Below are 18368 nucleotides of genomic sequence, written 5' to 3'. Positions count from 1 at the left end.
AGCAGTCACTACAAATTACTTTATAGCAGTCCCACCCTGAATCTACTTAAACCTCTGAAATGCTTATGATTCCAGAATTATCTTGCTGCTCTTAGCAGTTAAAAACAAAAACAAGAAAAAAAGCCAAAACCAAGCAAGTAGGTGGTTAAAGGGCTGGTGGCTCAGCAGGTCTGCTCAGTATTCCTTCACTAAAAACAAATTCTTACATAAGATAATTCAAGCATACAAACTTAAAAACTTCTGTCTCATCGACAGATTCACTGACAGAGAAAAAGAACCTCTGAGGAGACCCATTCCCTTTGCCACAAAGCTAAGACATTTGTTTTCAACATTATTCAGACAGTGAGGAAAGAGTCAGGTCTCCTCAGCTCTAGTTCTCTTGGAAGCACAAGATTGTCCAGCTGTTAGTCATGAGTCAACCACAAGGCACTATGTCAAAGGTATGCCGTACACCAACCCCGCAAAACCAAAGAATTCACATAGAGATTAACACACTCTCTAGAGAAGGAATAAACACATCTGTTTATGACTACTGACCTGTCTCCTGTTTATACCACCAGAAAAGCTGATATAATAGATATTTTCCCAGAAGCCTTTTTCTGGAAGTCACAACAGGAAGAGGCCCACGAGAAACCCCAGGGAGCAGTCTTCCCCACTAGGCTGCAGCACTTAGGTTCGTCACAGGAAACAGCCCATGATTCAGTCTTTGGCATCTCCCACTCCATCTGCGTTGATGGCAAACATAGCTTCAGCCTCAGGAAGACAGGGAGAGTCGTAGATTTTGCAGATTCTGGTTTCTCCTCTTCCTTTTCTCAGGTAAAGTCTGACCCAAAGACACAGACCAAAACACCCAAGTTATTAAAATTCTATTCCTGACTATTTATGGTAGAACTAAAAAAGTTTGGATGTATATACTCCTTAAAAGGACTTTTGGAATCCTGTATTCCTCAGGGTACTTCCAACTTGGAGGAAACCATTTCTACCCTGTCCTCCCTGACCTTAGTGGATTTTCCATATTAAAACAATTATTTTGAGTAAAAACAAATTTTTTAATTTACTGATTTTAGAGAGAGAATGGGAATGGGGAGGGAGGGAGAGGGAGAGAGAAAGAGAATCATTGATTTGTTGTTTCACTCATTTATGCACTCATTGGTTGATTCTTGTATGTGTCCTAACTGGGGATTGAACCTGCAAACATGGTGTATCAGGACAATGCTATAACTAATTGAGTTGCCTGGTCAGGGCCAATTATTTCCATTCATTTATTCATAAAGAAGGGAAGGGAGGGAGAAAGAGAGAAAAACATCGATGTGTGAGAGAGACAATGACCGACCGGTTGCCTCTCACACACTCCCAACTGGGGACCTGGCCCACACCCCAGGCCTGTGCCCTGACTGGGAATTGAACCTGTGACTTTTTGGTTTGCAGGATGATGCTCAACCCACTGAGCCACACCAATCAGGACACTTTTAATTCTTTTATGAACTAAAAGCAAACACCTACAATAACCAAAGCATGATAATTAGATTTAGCAAAGGCTCCTTTGTGCAATTACATAACAGTAGCTTTAACAGGGAAATGTATCTTCATGTCTGCTTCATAGTTAACATGACATTCCAAGATGAAGCCATCTATTCCATCACTTTACCTGGTTGTTGAGGCATGAGCAATGATATTTCCTCCAATAGGTTTTTTAGGATCTGCAGCAAACATGGCTGCTCCATCCACTTGGGCTACCACCTGGTTGGTGATTACCACTGCTACACCAAACTGTTGAAGAAAGGATAAATGTTATTTTTTATGGCCACAGACATTCCAAGGACCTTACTAATGCCACCCTTTCCCTCACAAACCAATGAACGACTCAAGTCTCTCTTCATATCTAACTGATATCTGGGTGATAACCAAGCCCTGATGTCCTGGCCTCCCAGCAAGTCTTCTGGGGTTCATGGCCCCTGAAAGGAGTTATTCTGTCACTACCCCACAACTTACCTCATCAGCAAGTCGCAGAAGCATCCGCAGAAACCTGGCCAAGTGCATCTGCCTGGCTGAAAGTTCACCTCGACCGGAATAGTCTGTTCTGTAGAGGGCAGTGGCACTGTCTACAATGAGCAGTGCATACCTACAGGGAACAAGGGTTCTCTGAAGCCTATCTCTAGCTTATGTCAGATTCTGCTTCATTCCTCACTATACTAAAATTCCATATTCATAGTTATAGTTCTACATAGATATTTCATTAACATATTTGTACAAACCTTCAAGTCTGAGGTACCATATAACAAGGTAAAATTTCCAACAAGTTCAGGTGGATCATGGCTTCATTTTTTAACAGTAACTTGACTTTAACCACAAAGCAAGAAAGTCAAAATAGAAACTAAACCTCAAATCTCCATTTCTAATTCAAGCTACTATCAATTTGGATAAATAGCTTGTATAACATTCAGGATAAAGATCTTGGGAGCATATTCAGTGTCTTCTACTGAGCACATACCTGGACTCTACCATCATAGCTGATGCCTGATAAAGCAGCTGGGTCTGGTGGTCTGTGTTGAACCCACGAGCGTATGCTACGTTATCTAGGACATCACTGCCAGAGAGGCCATATCTGGAAGAGAGGAGAGACATTTTTAGGCTGCACACAGAACTCAGGCAGATGAGAAGTTACCTGGATGGTTAGGTAAGAGGTGGTGCTGGAGCTAAAAAACATTAACTCCCTTCCTATTAGGAAGTGCAGTCCAGACAAAGTACAGAGGGGAGAGATGACGGCACTGCTTTGAAAAGATCTATCTGACAGGCCTTCAAAATAAATCTACTGAAAACTCCTAAAGTATAAATTTCCAAATATAAGGAAACAATGTTCTCCTGGAAAAACCAAGAGCAACATGACAGGATTGAGAATGAAACAAACAAACAAAAAAATCACTCAAAGATCTATTAAATTCATATAAACTTGTTACACAGGAATAAAACCTAAACAAAAACTCAAAATTCTAAAAGTTCAACAGAAGCAAGTACATTCTTTTTCTTGCTAGTAATTATAGTTAAGATATAAGATGTGACATGTATCTACCATATTTTGCTGCATATAACGCACACCTGCATTTTAGTACTAATTCCCATGTATAATGTGCACTCTTATTTTCCCTAAAAAATTTGGGCAAAAAGGTGCACATTATACACGGCAAAATTCAGTAGTATGGTTAAATGAATGACACCTTAATTCATTTCGTATCTCAATAATGATTCCCCCCATATATATTTAAAAAAGGCAAATAGTCCTGACCAGTGTGGCTCAGCTGACTGGGTATCGTCCTGCAAAGCAGAAGGTTGCCAGTTCGATTCCTGGTCAGAGCACATGCCTAAGTTGTGGGTTTGAACCCTGGTTGGGGTGTATGAGAGGCAACTGATTGATATTTCTCTCTCTTTCTCTCTTCCTTCCCCTCTCTTAAAAAAAAAAAAGGCAAATAAAATATCTCCATTTTCTTAGGATAATCTGTATTTTCTCACCTTTATAACTGATACCTAAGACACGAATGGTTCAAGTAAGACAGCTTTCATTTTCATTAAATGTACTATAACGAAGCCCCATTTCTTCAAAGATAATTTGATTTATGCATCTATCAAGACTCAACTAATTGCCTGTATTTTCATAAAAACTTCCCTGTACCTCTCAAATATATATGATTCTCCCTCTCTGTGCTTCAAAAAAAACTGAGTTAGGTCTTTTTATGGCACTTGTGAGGGGACACCCTGCCATTCTTTCACTAGACTACAAATTCCTTGGGGTAAAGACTAAGCTCCTCTACCTAGTACATTTTTTTTATATCTAGTAAATTCTGAATAAATGTTGCTGAATAAAGCTTTACCTACAACCCATCCAAAGAAAATCATATACGTCACTTTAACCCATCATATTTTCATATTAATGTCACCTAAGTTCATTATAGTCCAAAAAGATACCTCCTTCATGTAATATTTCAAAAGAGAATGTTTAAACAAATCGATGTGATATAATTCTTTGAGAACCAAAAGTTCCTATGTTTATGATTTTATCAGTCTTTAAAGAAGCAGTCCATTCTATGTGGACACTATGACCACTACAAAAACATATACTACATCAAACCTATTTTTCTGAAACTTAGCTTTATTAGTTTTTCTCCCCAAAAGAATAGAAAAACAAAAGACTGCTCTAGCACTTGAAATAACACTGCAACAAGCTAAATCTTGAAATCAGGAGATGCCACCCTACCCAACTGCATTTTCTACACCATACAATGGAGTCTTCATATTATGTACTTTCCTGGATACGTCCTCTGCTATTCTTCACCATCATCAACATAAATGAAAGATTAAGTCCTGGCCTTAAGTGGATTGATAATAATGAATATCAGTTAAATCCGGGAATGAAAATATGGAGACGAAGAACAGAATTTTCCTTGGGATACTGACCAAATAAAATGGGAATAGGAGATAAAATTTTCTATATTTAAATCACGGCTGTAAGATTTTTAAAAAGACTCAAGAGGCCAAAGTATTATACCACACAAGTCTTCTAGTCTTGCCTCAGGAAACATTGATGTACTCTACTGTGAGGAAGGGAGATTATCTTTTGCTACCAGAACATGGATGGTTTACCAGAAAAACAAAGAATTATCCTGGCACCCTGGCCAGGTAGCTCAGCTAGTTAGAGCATTGTCCAGATACACCAACGTTGCAGTTTTGGATCCCTTGGTCAGGCACGTACAAGAATCAACCAATGAATACATAAATAAGTGGAAAAAAAAATCAATGTCTCTGAGCTCGCTCTAAGCATCAATTAAAAAAGTATCTCCTGATGAATGCTAACTAGATTTACTAAAAAATATACCCTGGCTTTCCTCTCAGCAGTGTGCACAAAGATGACTATGGGGATCTCTGTGCTTACGTTCCTAAAGCTACGTGAAACTTTTAATCCCCACGATTTGGAAAAAAGTTGCTGAGAAATAAGCATCCTCTCTCACAGTGTTTTTGGAACTTCCTCAAAGATAAGAATAACCTGGAATATCTGTTAAAAAAGTAAAAATCCTTGAGCCTAAAAAAAGACTCAATAAATCACAATTTTCAGGGAAGACACATTAATTTGTATATTTAACAAATACCTCAGATGATTTCTTTTTAAAATATTTTATTATTTTTAGAGAGGGGAAGGGAGGGAGAAAAGAGGGGAGAAACATCACCATCTGCTGCCTCTCACACACCCCTAACTGGGGACCTGGCCTGCAACCCAGGCATGTGCCCAGACCAGGAATTGACTGGCAACCTTTTGGTTCGCTGGCTGGAGCTCAATCCATTGAGCAATACCAGCCAGGTTTCATGTGATTCTTAACATGTAAGTTTGAAAAACTGCTGTATCACCTCAAAGGGGTACTGTCATTCGCTCTTTCATAGTACTTAAAAGAACTTTCAGAAAAAACGTTGGTGACACTGACAATTGCGACTGTGGTTCTCAAACTTCAGCAAAACATTTTGATTACCTGGAGAGCTTGTTGGACCCTATCCTCAGAGTCACTGTTCCTGATTCAGCAAATCTGGTGTAGAGTCGGATAATTTGCATTTCAAACAAGTTCCCAGGTGATGGTAATGCAGCTGTACTGAGGACCACATTCTGAGAACCCTGAATTACAGTAACCTAAATGTGGATTAATATTTTTCACCATGGCATGGCAAAAATTAATCAGGGAGGGTCGTTCTGTTGTGAAGGGAAATTTGGTATTAGCTTAAGGAGGCTCTGTAATTTTCGCAGAAATATAAATTTAAATGCAATATGCATAAACAGAAATTTAGTTACAGGTAGAAATGATTACAATGAATTAATGAAATTTCTATTTAAACATCTATTTTTCTTTTAATTGATAAAATTCATAAACATGGCCCTACTTAATAAATATCAATTCATTCTGAATGCTCTGTTTTAGGACTTAGGGATACTTTGAGTGACCAAAACAAAGCCCCTGCCCTGGCTGGTGTGGCTCAGTTAGAGCGTCATCCCACAGAGCGAAAGGTCAGTGGTTCCATCCTGGTCAGGGCATGTGCCTGGGCTGCGGGTTCACTCATCGGTTGGGGTGCGTGTGGGAGGTGTCTGATTGATGTTTCCCACATCACATCAATGTTTCTCTTCCTCCCTTCCCCTCTCTCTAAAAATAAATAAAATCTTAAAAAAAAAATCATTAAGTGTGTCTTTGGATGAGGATAAAAAAAACAAACAAAAACACAATGTCTGTCCTCACAGCCAATATTCTACTATCTCACCTATCTTATCTGAACACCCAATTACATTACTGGACAAAATCTTAATGACTATCCAAGAGAACTCTCTGACTACTAAAATAGTGTGCTTAAATTAAAAGTGCAATTTCTGTACAAGAACACCAAAAACAACTTTGGGAAGGAAGATACAGTTTAGTATACACAACTTTAGAAAACTAAGATCAGGTTGCAAGAGAGGAAGTCTTTTTTTATGACAGGGATTTTGTAATCAAAGGCAAAAAGCTACAATTATTGTTCCAAACTAATGTTATGTCTCAATGGTATACACTCCATGGCTCGGATTCCTCAAATTGTTAACAGGGAAGAGAATTTGACTTTAATTATAAAACTAGAAAAGAAAATTCTCTACTTAGCTAGGCAGTTTCCAACTTAAGCCTCACAATGACTTCCTAGTAAATTTGCAGAGTTGTACAATATCATCACAATCCAATTTTAGAACATTTCCATCACCTCAAAAAGATCTCAAGTTTATTTGCAGTTATTTCCGTTCCTACCCCCAGCCCCAGGCAACAACTTAATTTACTATCTATTTACGTTATAGATTTTCCCCTTCTGGAAATTTCATATAAATGAAATCACATACAATATCTTTAGCTTCTATCATTTAGTATGTTTTTGAGGTTTCTCCATATTGTAATACGTATTGGTACTTCATTCCTTTTTATGGTCGCATAGTATTTCATATATAATGAAAATACTATCTAATGAATAAATCAAATTTTGTATATTCATTCACCAGTTGACAGACAATGGGTTGTTACCAATTTTTGGAGATTATAACAGTACCATAAACATCCACATACAAGTCTCTGGACAGGCTTTCACATCTCTTGGGTACACAAAGTAAAACTGCTGGGTCATATGGTAAATTTGTTTAATTGACATAGTCTTTTCCAAAGTGACTGTACCACTTTACATTCTCATCAGCAATGTAGAAGGGTTCGTTTTTCCACACCCTCCCTAACACTTGGTACTATTTGTTTTATTATAGCCATCCCAGTGGTGGTATCTCACTGTGGTTTTAATTTGCATTTCCTTTGACCAATGATGATATCTTTCCATGTGCTTATTGGCTATTTGCATATCTTTGGAGAAATGTCTTTACAAATCTTTGCCCATTTTAAAAATTGAGTTGTCATTTTATTTTCTGGTTGTAAGAGTTATTCATATATTCTGGATACTAGATCCTTATCAGAGTTTTCTCCCCCGCCCCCAAAGTGTTAGTTTTAGCTCTTATGTTTAGGATTATTATCTTTTAAAAATACTATTGTAAATATACATAAAATTTACCATTTTAACCCTTTCAAAATATACAGTCCAGTATCAATAAGTACATTCTCACTGCTGTGTAACCATTCCGATAAGAACTCCTTTATCATTCCAAACTGAAACTCTGTACCCATTAAACAATAAGTCCCCATTCTCTTTACCCCTAGCCCCTGGAAACCCCCATTCTAATTCTTCTTTATGAATCTGACTAATCTAAGTACCTCACATAAGAGGTATCATACAATATTTGTCCTTATGGCAACTGCTTTATTTCACTTAGCGTATTTTCAAGGTTCATCCATGCTGTAGCATGTGAGAATTTCCTTCCTTTTTGAGACTGAAAAATATTCCATTGTGTGTATATACATTTTGTTTATCCATTTACCTGTTCATGGATACCTGGATTGTTTCCACGTGTTGGCTATTGTGAATAATACCGCTATGAACGTTGGAATGTAAGTAAGTATCTGTTTGTGTCCCTGCTTTCATTCTTCTGAGTATATAACCAGAATTGGAATTGCTGGATCATAATGTAATTCTATGTGTCCTGACTGGGAATTGAACTGGCGATCTTTTGGTTTGCAGGCTGGCACTCAATCCACTGAGCCACACCAGCCAGGGCTCTATGTTTAATTTTTTGAGGAATCACCAGATTACTATCCATTTTTAGTTAAATTTTATGTGTGGTATAAGGTAAGGGTCTAAATATATCTTTTTGCATGTGGATATTCAACTACATTAGCCAGTTATTGAAAAGAACTATTCTTTTCGCCATTAAATTACCTTGGCACCTTTTGTCAAAAATCAAGTGACTATAAACGAGAGGGTTTATTTCTGTCCTCTCAGTTCTGTTCCATCGATCCATATATCTGTCCTTATGCCAGCACCATACTGTTTTAATTACTGTTGCTTTATAGCAAGTTTTCAAATTGGAAAGACTAAGATCTCCAATTCTTTTCCCTCAATAATGTTTTGGCTATTCTGGGTCCCTGATATTTCCATATAAATTTTATAATCAGTTTGTCAATTTCTGCAAAAAAGCTTTGCTGGAATTTCAATAGGGATTGTGTTGAATCCATAGATTAATTTGAGGGAGAATTACCATTTTAATAGTGTTGCATCTTCCAATCCATGAATGTAGAATGTTCTGTTTATGCAGATGTTTAATTTCTCAGTAATGTTTTGTAGTTTTCAGTGTACCAGTCTTGCACTCCTGATAAATTACTAAATATTATTTTTGATACTACTGTGAATGGGATTGTTTTTTTAGTTTTTGAACTGTTCATTGCTAGTATATAGAAATACTGACATTATAGCATATCTTGCTGAATTAATTTAGTTCTAGTAGTTTCTTTTTGTGTGTGTAGATTCTTTAGGTTTTTCTACATATAGGATCATGTCATTGGTGAATAAAGAGTTTTATGTCTTCCATTCCAATCTGGATGCCTTTTACTTTCTTGACTGATTGCACCAACCAGGACCTTTGGTACAATATGGAATGTAAAAGGTGAGAGTGAATGCCCTTGCCTTGTTTCTGATCTCAAGGAGAAAGCATTCAGAATTGCACCATTAAGCATGATGCGAGCTGTAGATTTTTGTAGTTCCCCTTTATCAAGCCATTTATCCATTACTGATACTGAGCTATTGGCCCCCAACCATTATGGTTGAATTGTCTATTTCATCCTTCAGTTGTGTCAGTTTTTGTTTCATGTATTTTGGGGCTCTGTTATTAGATGTGTGTATGTTTATAACAGTTATACCTCTCCACTGAACTGACCTTTTAATTATAAAATGTGTCCCTAGTAATATTTTTGTGCGTGTTAAAGCCTATTTTGCCTGATATTAGCGTAGCCACTAGCATTCTCTAATGGTTACTGTTTGCATGCAAATCTTTTTTCAAACTTTCACTTTCAACCTATTTGTGTCTTCGAACCTAAAGTCTTTCTCTGGAAGACAACATACGGTTGGATCTTGTCTTTTTATCCAGTCTGGAAGTAATTCGATTTCTGACTAAAGAAGAATGCTTTTCTCTGATATACAAACAACTCTGGAATATGGAGTAATAAGTAGACACTCTTCAGCCAGACTATCCCTGGCAATCACAATGACAGTACAGCCATACTTCTTTCACCTAATCCAGTAACCTACCTCTCAGCCACTGCTAGCAGCCGTTCTGGCCTAAAGGTACCCTCGGTGTCAATGTACATGGCCTTTCCTTCACCTCCACCCCGGTCAATGGGAAGCTAGAGAGAATGAAAAGATCAGTAGAAATGAACACTGTACTTCTGATATAACTGGCCAACCTTCCCATGATTCTGTAAACCCCCCATCTCCAATAAGGCAAAGGGAAAAAACATATCAGAGTGACAATCAGAGGTAGGAAGAGGGCATTCCCTTCTGAGAGAAATACAGCTGGCAGTAGACATGTAGCCTGCTATGTCCCATAGCATATGAGGCTAAAAGTCTTGCCAGAGTTGGACTGCTTGGAAATATACAGCACAAAGCAGGTGATAAAATTCTATATAGCATACCAACACAAGAGTGATCAACCCTCTCAAAAGTACAAACATTTGGAAGGTCGTTCACCTTAGCTTTAGTAAGTAAGAGAGCCTCATCCAAAACCCAATTAATTTTAGCATATCCAAACCACACTTACACTTTACTTTATTGAGCAGACTTCAATTCTGTGGGTTACTAAAGGATCTTGGCAATGCCCCACGGGCATCCCTATCACATTTAATGTATGAGCAAGAAAATAGATGTGTGCTCCACTAGTACATGCAGATGGTGAAAATGAACAAAAGGAATAAATAATAGAGTTAAAAAAAGAAAAGGAAGAAATGCCATGAAAATTGTCTCATAAGCTACTCAAGCAAATCTCTGCTTTAGGCTACCCAGCCCATGCCAGACACCTTTGAGTTCTACAGATTTTAGGTGAATGCTGCTAAAGGGTGATTTTCACCCTAGAAATCTACTGTGGAGCCATAATTCACCTTTAAATTCTGAGCAAGATCCCTTAGCACATTTTACATTGAAGACTTGATAGCACCAAATTTTTTTTCTTTTAGTTTTGAGCAAAAACTTTATTTTCAAAATTACAAAAGTACTATATGCTTGCATGAAATATTCAAATATAGAAGTGGAGTAATAATTGAAAGTTCTCATTACTCCCATCTCCAAGATTTATCTGAAAGATTTTCCAGATAATTTTCTATGCATTGTCATACAAACACTTTTGTTATATGTGGTTCTGACACTTACTCTGTGTCCCTTAAGAATATTCTGTTTCCTTTTCTGTAAAATGCAGATAAAACCCACCTTCTGGGATTATATTGAAGACGAAATAATTTATGTAAAGTGTTTAGCACAGTGTCTGACAGACAGAAAGCACTTTGAAGGTTTATGATATTCTCTACCTCTAGGGCACTGACTATAACATACGTTCAGTTACGGAAGGCTTTGTTAATTTGGAAAGGAAAAAATGATGTTATCATTTGGCAGTTTAGCAGACAAAATCTTTCAAATCATAGGAATCCATGGAAGGGGCAAAGGATATGTATACAACAAAAAGGTTTTAACAAAGGAAAGATTTGGAGCTACTGGCCAAGAGGACAAAAAGCAGAAGCTGCCTCAGTTTTGGAGGGAGAAGAAAATCTTGACACTCAGCGGGCTAAGTCCCCAGGAATTATGATGAATGAGGTTCCCCCTTTTCTCACTTTCTGGTATCTTTAGTGCTAGTATGAGAGGGGTTTCTTTTCTAGCTAGGTAGAAGGGAAGAAGGGAGGCCATAGGTCACTGGACATAGGTAGGCAGACTGACCGCAGAGGCATGGACAAGGTCCCAGTGTGTTGCTGGGCCAGTCTCAAGGGGATGGGCAACATGCTCTGCATTCCAGTCAATTTTGTTTCTTCCATCTTGCTCTCCCAGTGCCACTGTAGCCACCTCGTCTTACTGGGCTGTGATATCACCAATTAGCTTTTTAAATAACTGTTTAGTTTTTTTTTTTAGTGAGGCAGGTTGTCTCAAACTTTCACCATTTTATAATTTTGTTGTGAAAATTTTTTGTACATTTATTCTTGACCTTATGTGAAAAGTTCTAAAAGACATTTTCTGTCAAAGGACATGTAGATTTAAAATTGGTAGTTATGTTAAATTAAATTGTCTTCTCAAAATTTTAAAATTACACCAATACTTTGAACAAGCACAACCTGATCGTATTTTTGTAACCTAACTGTGGCTCTCAGCTTTTTATAACTTTACTGTAAGACAGAGATCTAGCCCTGGCCAGCTGGATCAGTTGGTTGGAGCGTTGTCTCATACACCAAAAGGTTGCCGGTTCGATCCTGTCAAAGTACATACAGAAGGCAACCTATCGATGTTTCTCTCTCTCTCCCTTCCTCTCTATAAAATCAAGGGAGCTTCACTTCATTGAGAGAACCTGAACAAATGAGAACAGATAATGTTTGGATTCAAGCAGTAATCTAAATTACTATGTCTTCTCTATACTTCTGGTTCTAGCTAGTAGGCTGGTGAAATATATTCCTTTTTAAAAAGAATTTTATTTATTGATTTTAGAGAAAGGAAGGGAGAGGGGGAGGCAGGAAGAGAGGTAAGGGAGGAGAGGGAGAGAGAGAGAAATATCAATTTGTTGTTACACTTATTTATGTGTTTATTGGTTGATTCTTGTAGGTGCCCTGACTGGGGATTGAACCTGAAACCTTGACCTATTGGGATGATACTCTAGCCGAATGAACTATCCGGTCAGGGCTGTAATCATTTCTATTATTAGTGAATTAACATTGTTTTTCTCTGAAAAAAGGTATTTAGCCACCTGTGAATGTTCAGTTATTTTTACAGAGAGGATATGTTTATTTGAGAATTTTGTTTACAGGCATTATCTGACTACTAAATAGACATTCCTAGGATAGCCCCGGCCGGTGCAGCTCAGTGGATTGAGCGCTGGCCCTCAAAGCGAAAGGTCGCCCCTTTGATTACCAGTCAGGGCACATGCCTGGACTGCAGGGCCAGGTTCTGGTTTGGGGGCATGTGAGAGGCACCCCCCCAACTCTTTCTTCCTCCCTTCTCCTCTCTCTAAAAGCAATAAATAAATAAATAAATAAATAATCCCAGGAAAGAATTCTGTTTGTACAACTTAAGAGCATTAGTAACATGCTGAGTTGCCCTGGTAACTGTAAGTATTGTGGTATTGTGTACTGTACTCTAAATATTTATTCCACATAAATCCATGCAAAATATGAGGAAAACATTTCTATTTAAATGGGTCACATATCATGTCAAATGACCCAGATGAGGGTAGTAATTTAAACAGTACTATTTCCCTTTAGCTAACAATTTTCTAATGGTGCTCAAGCAATAAGCTATAGTTTCCACAGCTTACTACTACCATTCTTCTTCTCAATTATTCTCCCTCAATAAAGTTCTCCTATCCCTGTAACTCTCCTCTGCGGAATTATTATAAGGGGAGCCAACAATGGCTACGGTCTCCTTGATAACTTGGCTAACTCATAAGATATTGGTGACATTTTGGTCTGCAATGAAAAGATCAGTAGGATAATTGAGAAAAAAAACAATTAAAATGACGAATGAAAAAGGAAAAGTATGAAAAAAACGAGAGACTATCAAGTTGGGCCTCTTTTTAAAATATTTTTTAATTGTTATTCAATTACAGTTGTCCCAATTTTTCCCCCGAGTTGGACCTCTTACTATTAGATAAATTTTTATTCATAAAGAATCAATATTTTCCTATTTTAAGAAACGGCATTCACTTCTTCAACACAGAAGTGGTGACTGATAAAGGACATATTTGTAACATGAGAAAAATAAGGACGCAGCTTTTCTTGGGTGACGAGAAAATCAGCCTCATTATATTAGTCTCCATACATATGTGTTTTACTAAATATAAACCCTATGCAAGACACAGGGTCCTAACAAAATTGTATTTTTTAAATAATACATACCATCTTTAACTATAGCACAGCATTACATCAATATAATCAACATTTTTTGATAAGGACAGTTCATAACTTGTTTTATAAGGGAAAAAACAAAGGAAAGTTAGGAGTGGGGGTGGCGGAGGAGGGTACGGGGATAAATGGAGATGGCAGGAGGCCTGACTCAGTGTTGTATACAGTACGGCGCACAGGTGATGTGTTGTGAAATTGTGCACCTGAAACCTGTATAATTTTGTTACCCGTTGTCACCCCAATAAATTCAATGAAAAGGAAAAAAAGATAATTTATACTTGATGTCTAAATTTATAAATAAGTTCCAAGAACTATTATTGTTTTGTTCAGAGGATAAGAACTCACACTAGGATGGAAAAATAGTATATATAAGGAAGATTTCATTCCAGTTGTTCTTGAATTCCATCGATAAGTTGTGTCTTGGGTGAAGTGAGTATGATCTATCTAAATTAAAATGCCATTTTCCTCAAATACCTAAAAGTGTAAATAAAGCCCCAAAAGATTATAACAAAAGAGCTGGACCATGGGGATGGACAAGGTTCCAAGGTACTTTGTGGACTAGCACTCACAGCAGCGTACCCTTAAAAGCCAGGGAATGTTAGGACCCCATTCAAAGAGGGAAAAGGTTTCCCCAAAATGCTGCTTGAAGTTACAAAACAATAAAATGTTTCTTGGCCTTCTCTCTCTCATAGATCTTTAATTTTCACAGATTCCAATGTTATTTCTCTATATAGGACTTAGTTCTACATCTCTAATAATGCTGGAAATTTTTACTTGGTTGTCTCTCCACCTCAAACCCACCTCCTCTGACCTTGAATTCACCTGTCCACTAAAAACAATCTCTTCCAAACCCTAGTTTACCAAAGTAATAGTGTTCAGCGGAGGGGCATTTAAAAATATATATATATATTTATTGATTATGATATTACAGTTGTCCCATTCCACCCCCCTCACTCCACTACATCCTACCCACCCCTGCCCTCCCACATCCCCCCCCTATAGTTCATGTCCATGGGTCATACTTATAAGTTCTTTGGCTTCTACATTTCCTATACTATTCTTACCCTTCCCGTCTATTTTCCACCTGTCATTTATGCTACTTATTCTCTGTATCTTTCCCCCCCTCTCCCCCTCCCACTCCTCTGTTGATAACCCTCCACGTGATCTCCATTTCTGTGGTTCTGTTCTTGTTCTAGTTTGCTTAGTTTGCTTTTGTTTTTGTTTTAGGTGTGGTTGTTAATAACTGTGAGTTTGCTGACATTTTTACTGTTCATAGTTTTTATCTTCTTTTTCTTAGATAAATCCCTTCAACATTTCATAGAATAAGGGCTTGGTGATGATGAACTCCTTGAACTTGACCTTATCTGAGAAGCACTTTATCTGCCCTTCCATTCTAAATGATAGCTTTGCTGGATAGAGCAATCTTGGATGTAGGTCCTTGCCTTTCATGTCTTGGAATACTTCTTTCCAGCCCCTTCTTGCCTGTAAGGTCTCTTTTGAGAAATCAGCTAACAGTCTTATGGGAACTCCTTTGTAGGTAACTGTGTTCTTTTCTCTTGCTGCTTCTAAGATTCTCTCCTCTTTCGTCTTGGCTAATGTAATGATGATGTGCCTTGGTGTGTTCCTCCTTGGGTCCAGCTTCTTTGGGACTCTCTGAGCTTCCTGGACTTCCTGGAAGTCTATTTCCTTTGCCAGATGAGGGAAGTTCTCCTTCATTATTTGTTCAAATAAGTTTTCAATTTTTTGTTCTCCCTCTCCTCCTTCTGGAACCCCTATAATTCGGATGTTGGAACGTTTCAAGATGTCCTGGAGGTTCCTAAGCCTCTCCTCATTTTTCAGAGTTCTTGTTTCTTCATTCTTTTCTGGTTGGATGTTTCTTTCTTCCTCTGGTCCATACCATTGATTTGAGTCCCAGTTTCCTTCGCCTCACTATTGGTTCCCTGTACATTTTCCTTTGTCTCTCTTAGCATAGCCTTCATTTTTTCATCTAGTTTTCGACCAAATTCAGCCAATTCTGTGAGCGTCTTAATAACCAGTGTTTTGAACTGCGCATCTGATAGGTTGGCTATCTCTTCCTCGCTTAGTTGTATTTTTTCTGGAGCTTTGAAGTGTTCTGTCATTTGGGCCTTTTTTTTTTTTTTTTGTCTTGGCTTGTCTGTTACTTAAAGGGGCGGAGCCTTAGGTGTTCCCTGGGGTGGGGTAACCCTGGTCACTGCGCCCTGACTCTGTACGTGGGGGAGGGGCCGAGAGGGAGCAATGGTGTCCGCTCCACTCTCCACCAGATCCCAATCACTCCCTCTGCTACCCACAATCAAATTGGGGCCCTCTGGTGCTGGTTCCCAAGTGGGTGGGCCTGTGCACACTCTAGGCCCCTGTGGGTCTCTCCAACGACCTCTCCTGTGAGCCTGGGAGTTTCTCCTGCTGCCGCCCCAACCCCCACGGGTGTTTTCACTCAGAGGTTTGAGGCTTTATTTCCCTGTGCTGGAGCCCTGAGTTTCGTGGTCTGCTTCACTCCCCGCCTTTTGTCCGGTTTATCTGTGCGAATGTGGGGCCGCAGGGTCTGCTAGTGGTCAGACTGCCTGCCCCATTGGTCCCACACTCCGCCAGTCTTGGTCCCGCCATGGCAATGCGAGTCCTCTCCGCCCTGGTTCCCATCTCCGCCCCTCCTACTGGTCTGGATGAATGTTTCTTTTTTATCTACTTGGTGTCGGACTTCCTTGCTGTTGGATTTTCTGTCAGTTCTGGTTGTGCGAGGAGGCGCAGTGTATCTACCTACGCTGCCATCTTGGTTCTCCACTGGGGGGGGGGTGTCATTTTTTAATTGCCAACAATTAAGTGTTGCCCTTTACATCACCTCTATCCCTTCAGTGATACTTTTTAGTTTAGTCCTGATCAGCTAAAGCTTGTAATAATCATATATCAAATATCCTCAATTCTCACCTCTCCTTTCAAATCATTCAATAGGTTGCTACCAGAAAATTTCTGAATATAAATCTCATGTTATTCTTTACTTGAAAACATTGAGTAATTCCTACTCTTTTATAGAATCAAGTGTATGCTGCTTACACTGCAGTCAAGACCTTCTAAAATGCCCTTGATGTATCATCCTTTTAAGGTTTGTGTCCTACAATTTATCCAAATAAAACCTCTGAACTAGGTAAACGAGTTTATCTGTTTTCTCTTCAATACATTATGCCTCCCTGCCCCATGTACTTCTTTTCTGTTCATACCATTCTCTGCAGTTAAATGTTTTTAAAATTTTTTTTTACCTGCTCAAATTTAGCATTCTTCAGGAGTCTGGCTCAATCTCTTTTCTCCATAAAGTATTCCGTGGTTACTCTAGGGTGAGGTAATCCTTCTCTCTTCCTTAAACAGTTAAGTTACTTTCCCTATACCATTTATTTTACAAATATCAGGTATGCCTTAAGATATCCTATCATATCCATCCAGTCAAGTATTTACTAATTGCCAAGCACTGACTTAGGCACTAGCAATACAGCAGAGAACATGCCAGTTAGTTTCTTCCCTTATGAAGGTTTTAAGAGCTTTGGCTCTGAAGTCTGGTTTGATTCCTGTATCTACTAGTACTTAAATACAATATGATCTCAGGTAATTAATTAACTCACTGTGTCTGTTTTCAAATGTGTCTGTGAATGGCATAAATAAAGGAAGAAGAAACTGAAACCGAAGGGGTCCAATGGAAGGTTTTTCCTAATGGAGCTACTAGCCATGTTTGTATAACAATGACAATCTTATGCAGAGGTAGAGCAGACAGAGTAAAGTCCTCGAGAAGGTGGCAGGAGACAGTAACCAGATACAGTGGTAGGACGGGCCTTTCAGAGGAAAAGAACTTTCTCCATTGTAACCCAAGATAAGAAAAGGTGGATATAAAAAAAATAAAATAAAAAAGGTGGGTATAAATGTAGGTGAATTTATAGATTTGATAAGAAAAACAGGTTAGGTGACTGACTGACAGTAGTTAAAGAAGAGCATGAAGGTTGAAGAAGAAATGATAAAGATGTCTTACTGAGTGGGAGAAAGTATGCCCAAATGGAGAAACTTGATAGATCTGCCAAACATTGCTGAATATTAACACAAAGCTTGTCATCTTTAAAGTAAAGTCAATCAGCTTATGGTATTTTTCTCCTGTATGATCAGCTATTTGAGGAATAGTCATTGAGAAGACAGGGTTCATTGAGACTGGCACCTCTTCAGGTATGGGATGTTAATCTGAGGGTATCTGTAAAGGAATGACTTTAATGATGAATTGTGAAATTTAGACTAGTGAAGGGAGGTAAAGCCACAGGAGGCCTAGTGGATGGTAAGAAAGTATTTGAAATCAATGATCTGAAAGTTTCTATGGCATGGAAGAATTTTGCAGTAACAATCTATCTTTTAACTAGCACATAGGATTCTTGAGGAGCGAGAAAGTACCTTTTATGTCTACCCCAACAATGCTTGAAAACAGTGGAAATCAGCACATTCTTGCTGATTTGATTAGTTAGAGGCCCAACCACTCACCTGGCACGTTACAGCCAATGTGTGACAGATCTGGGTCTTCCCGGTTCGGAATTCTCCAAACATCTCTGTGATGGATCCAGTCTCAATTCCTCCTAAAAGAGCAATAACAAACACCTCTTAGCACAATACGAATGTTTAGAAACAATAATCATAGAAATGTTCTAGGAGCTCCTTAGAAAGAGGAGGGTACAGAGATACAGGAAAGAGAGACAACACCCAAATTTAAGTGTGATTCCTGAACCCAAGCTATTTTATACCCTAAAAAAAGAACATTTGAATGATTAAATA

General features: G+C 38.4%; 1 protein-coding gene across 1 annotated transcript in view; it reads right to left on the bottom strand.

The window, feature by feature from the left end:
* Positions 1-53: 53 nt before the first annotated feature.
* RAD51 (RAD51 recombinase) overlaps positions 54-18368 on the bottom strand; it is a 31147-nt gene continuing 12832 nt past the window's right edge. Inside the window, exons 5-10 of the mRNA XM_024568025.4 lie at positions 18081-18172; positions 9724-9818; positions 2492-2605; positions 1993-2122; positions 1649-1770; positions 54-823 (exon numbers count right to left, since the gene is read on the bottom strand). Of these exons, the coding sequence (XP_024423793.1) occupies positions 700-823; positions 1649-1770; positions 1993-2122; positions 2492-2605; positions 9724-9818; positions 18081-18172 (677 nt within the window). The 3' untranslated portion in view covers positions 54-699. The remainder of the gene's footprint in view (positions 824-1648; positions 1771-1992; positions 2123-2491; positions 2606-9723; positions 9819-18080; positions 18173-18368) is intronic.

Source organism: Desmodus rotundus, chromosome 7 (genome assembly GCF_022682495.2).
Source record: "Desmodus rotundus isolate HL8 chromosome 7, HLdesRot8A.1, whole genome shotgun sequence".
NCBI lineage: Eukaryota > Metazoa > Chordata > Mammalia > Chiroptera > Phyllostomidae > Desmodus > Desmodus rotundus.
The sequence above is the reverse complement of the archived record's forward strand: the minus strand, read 5'-3'. Positions and strand labels throughout refer to the sequence as shown.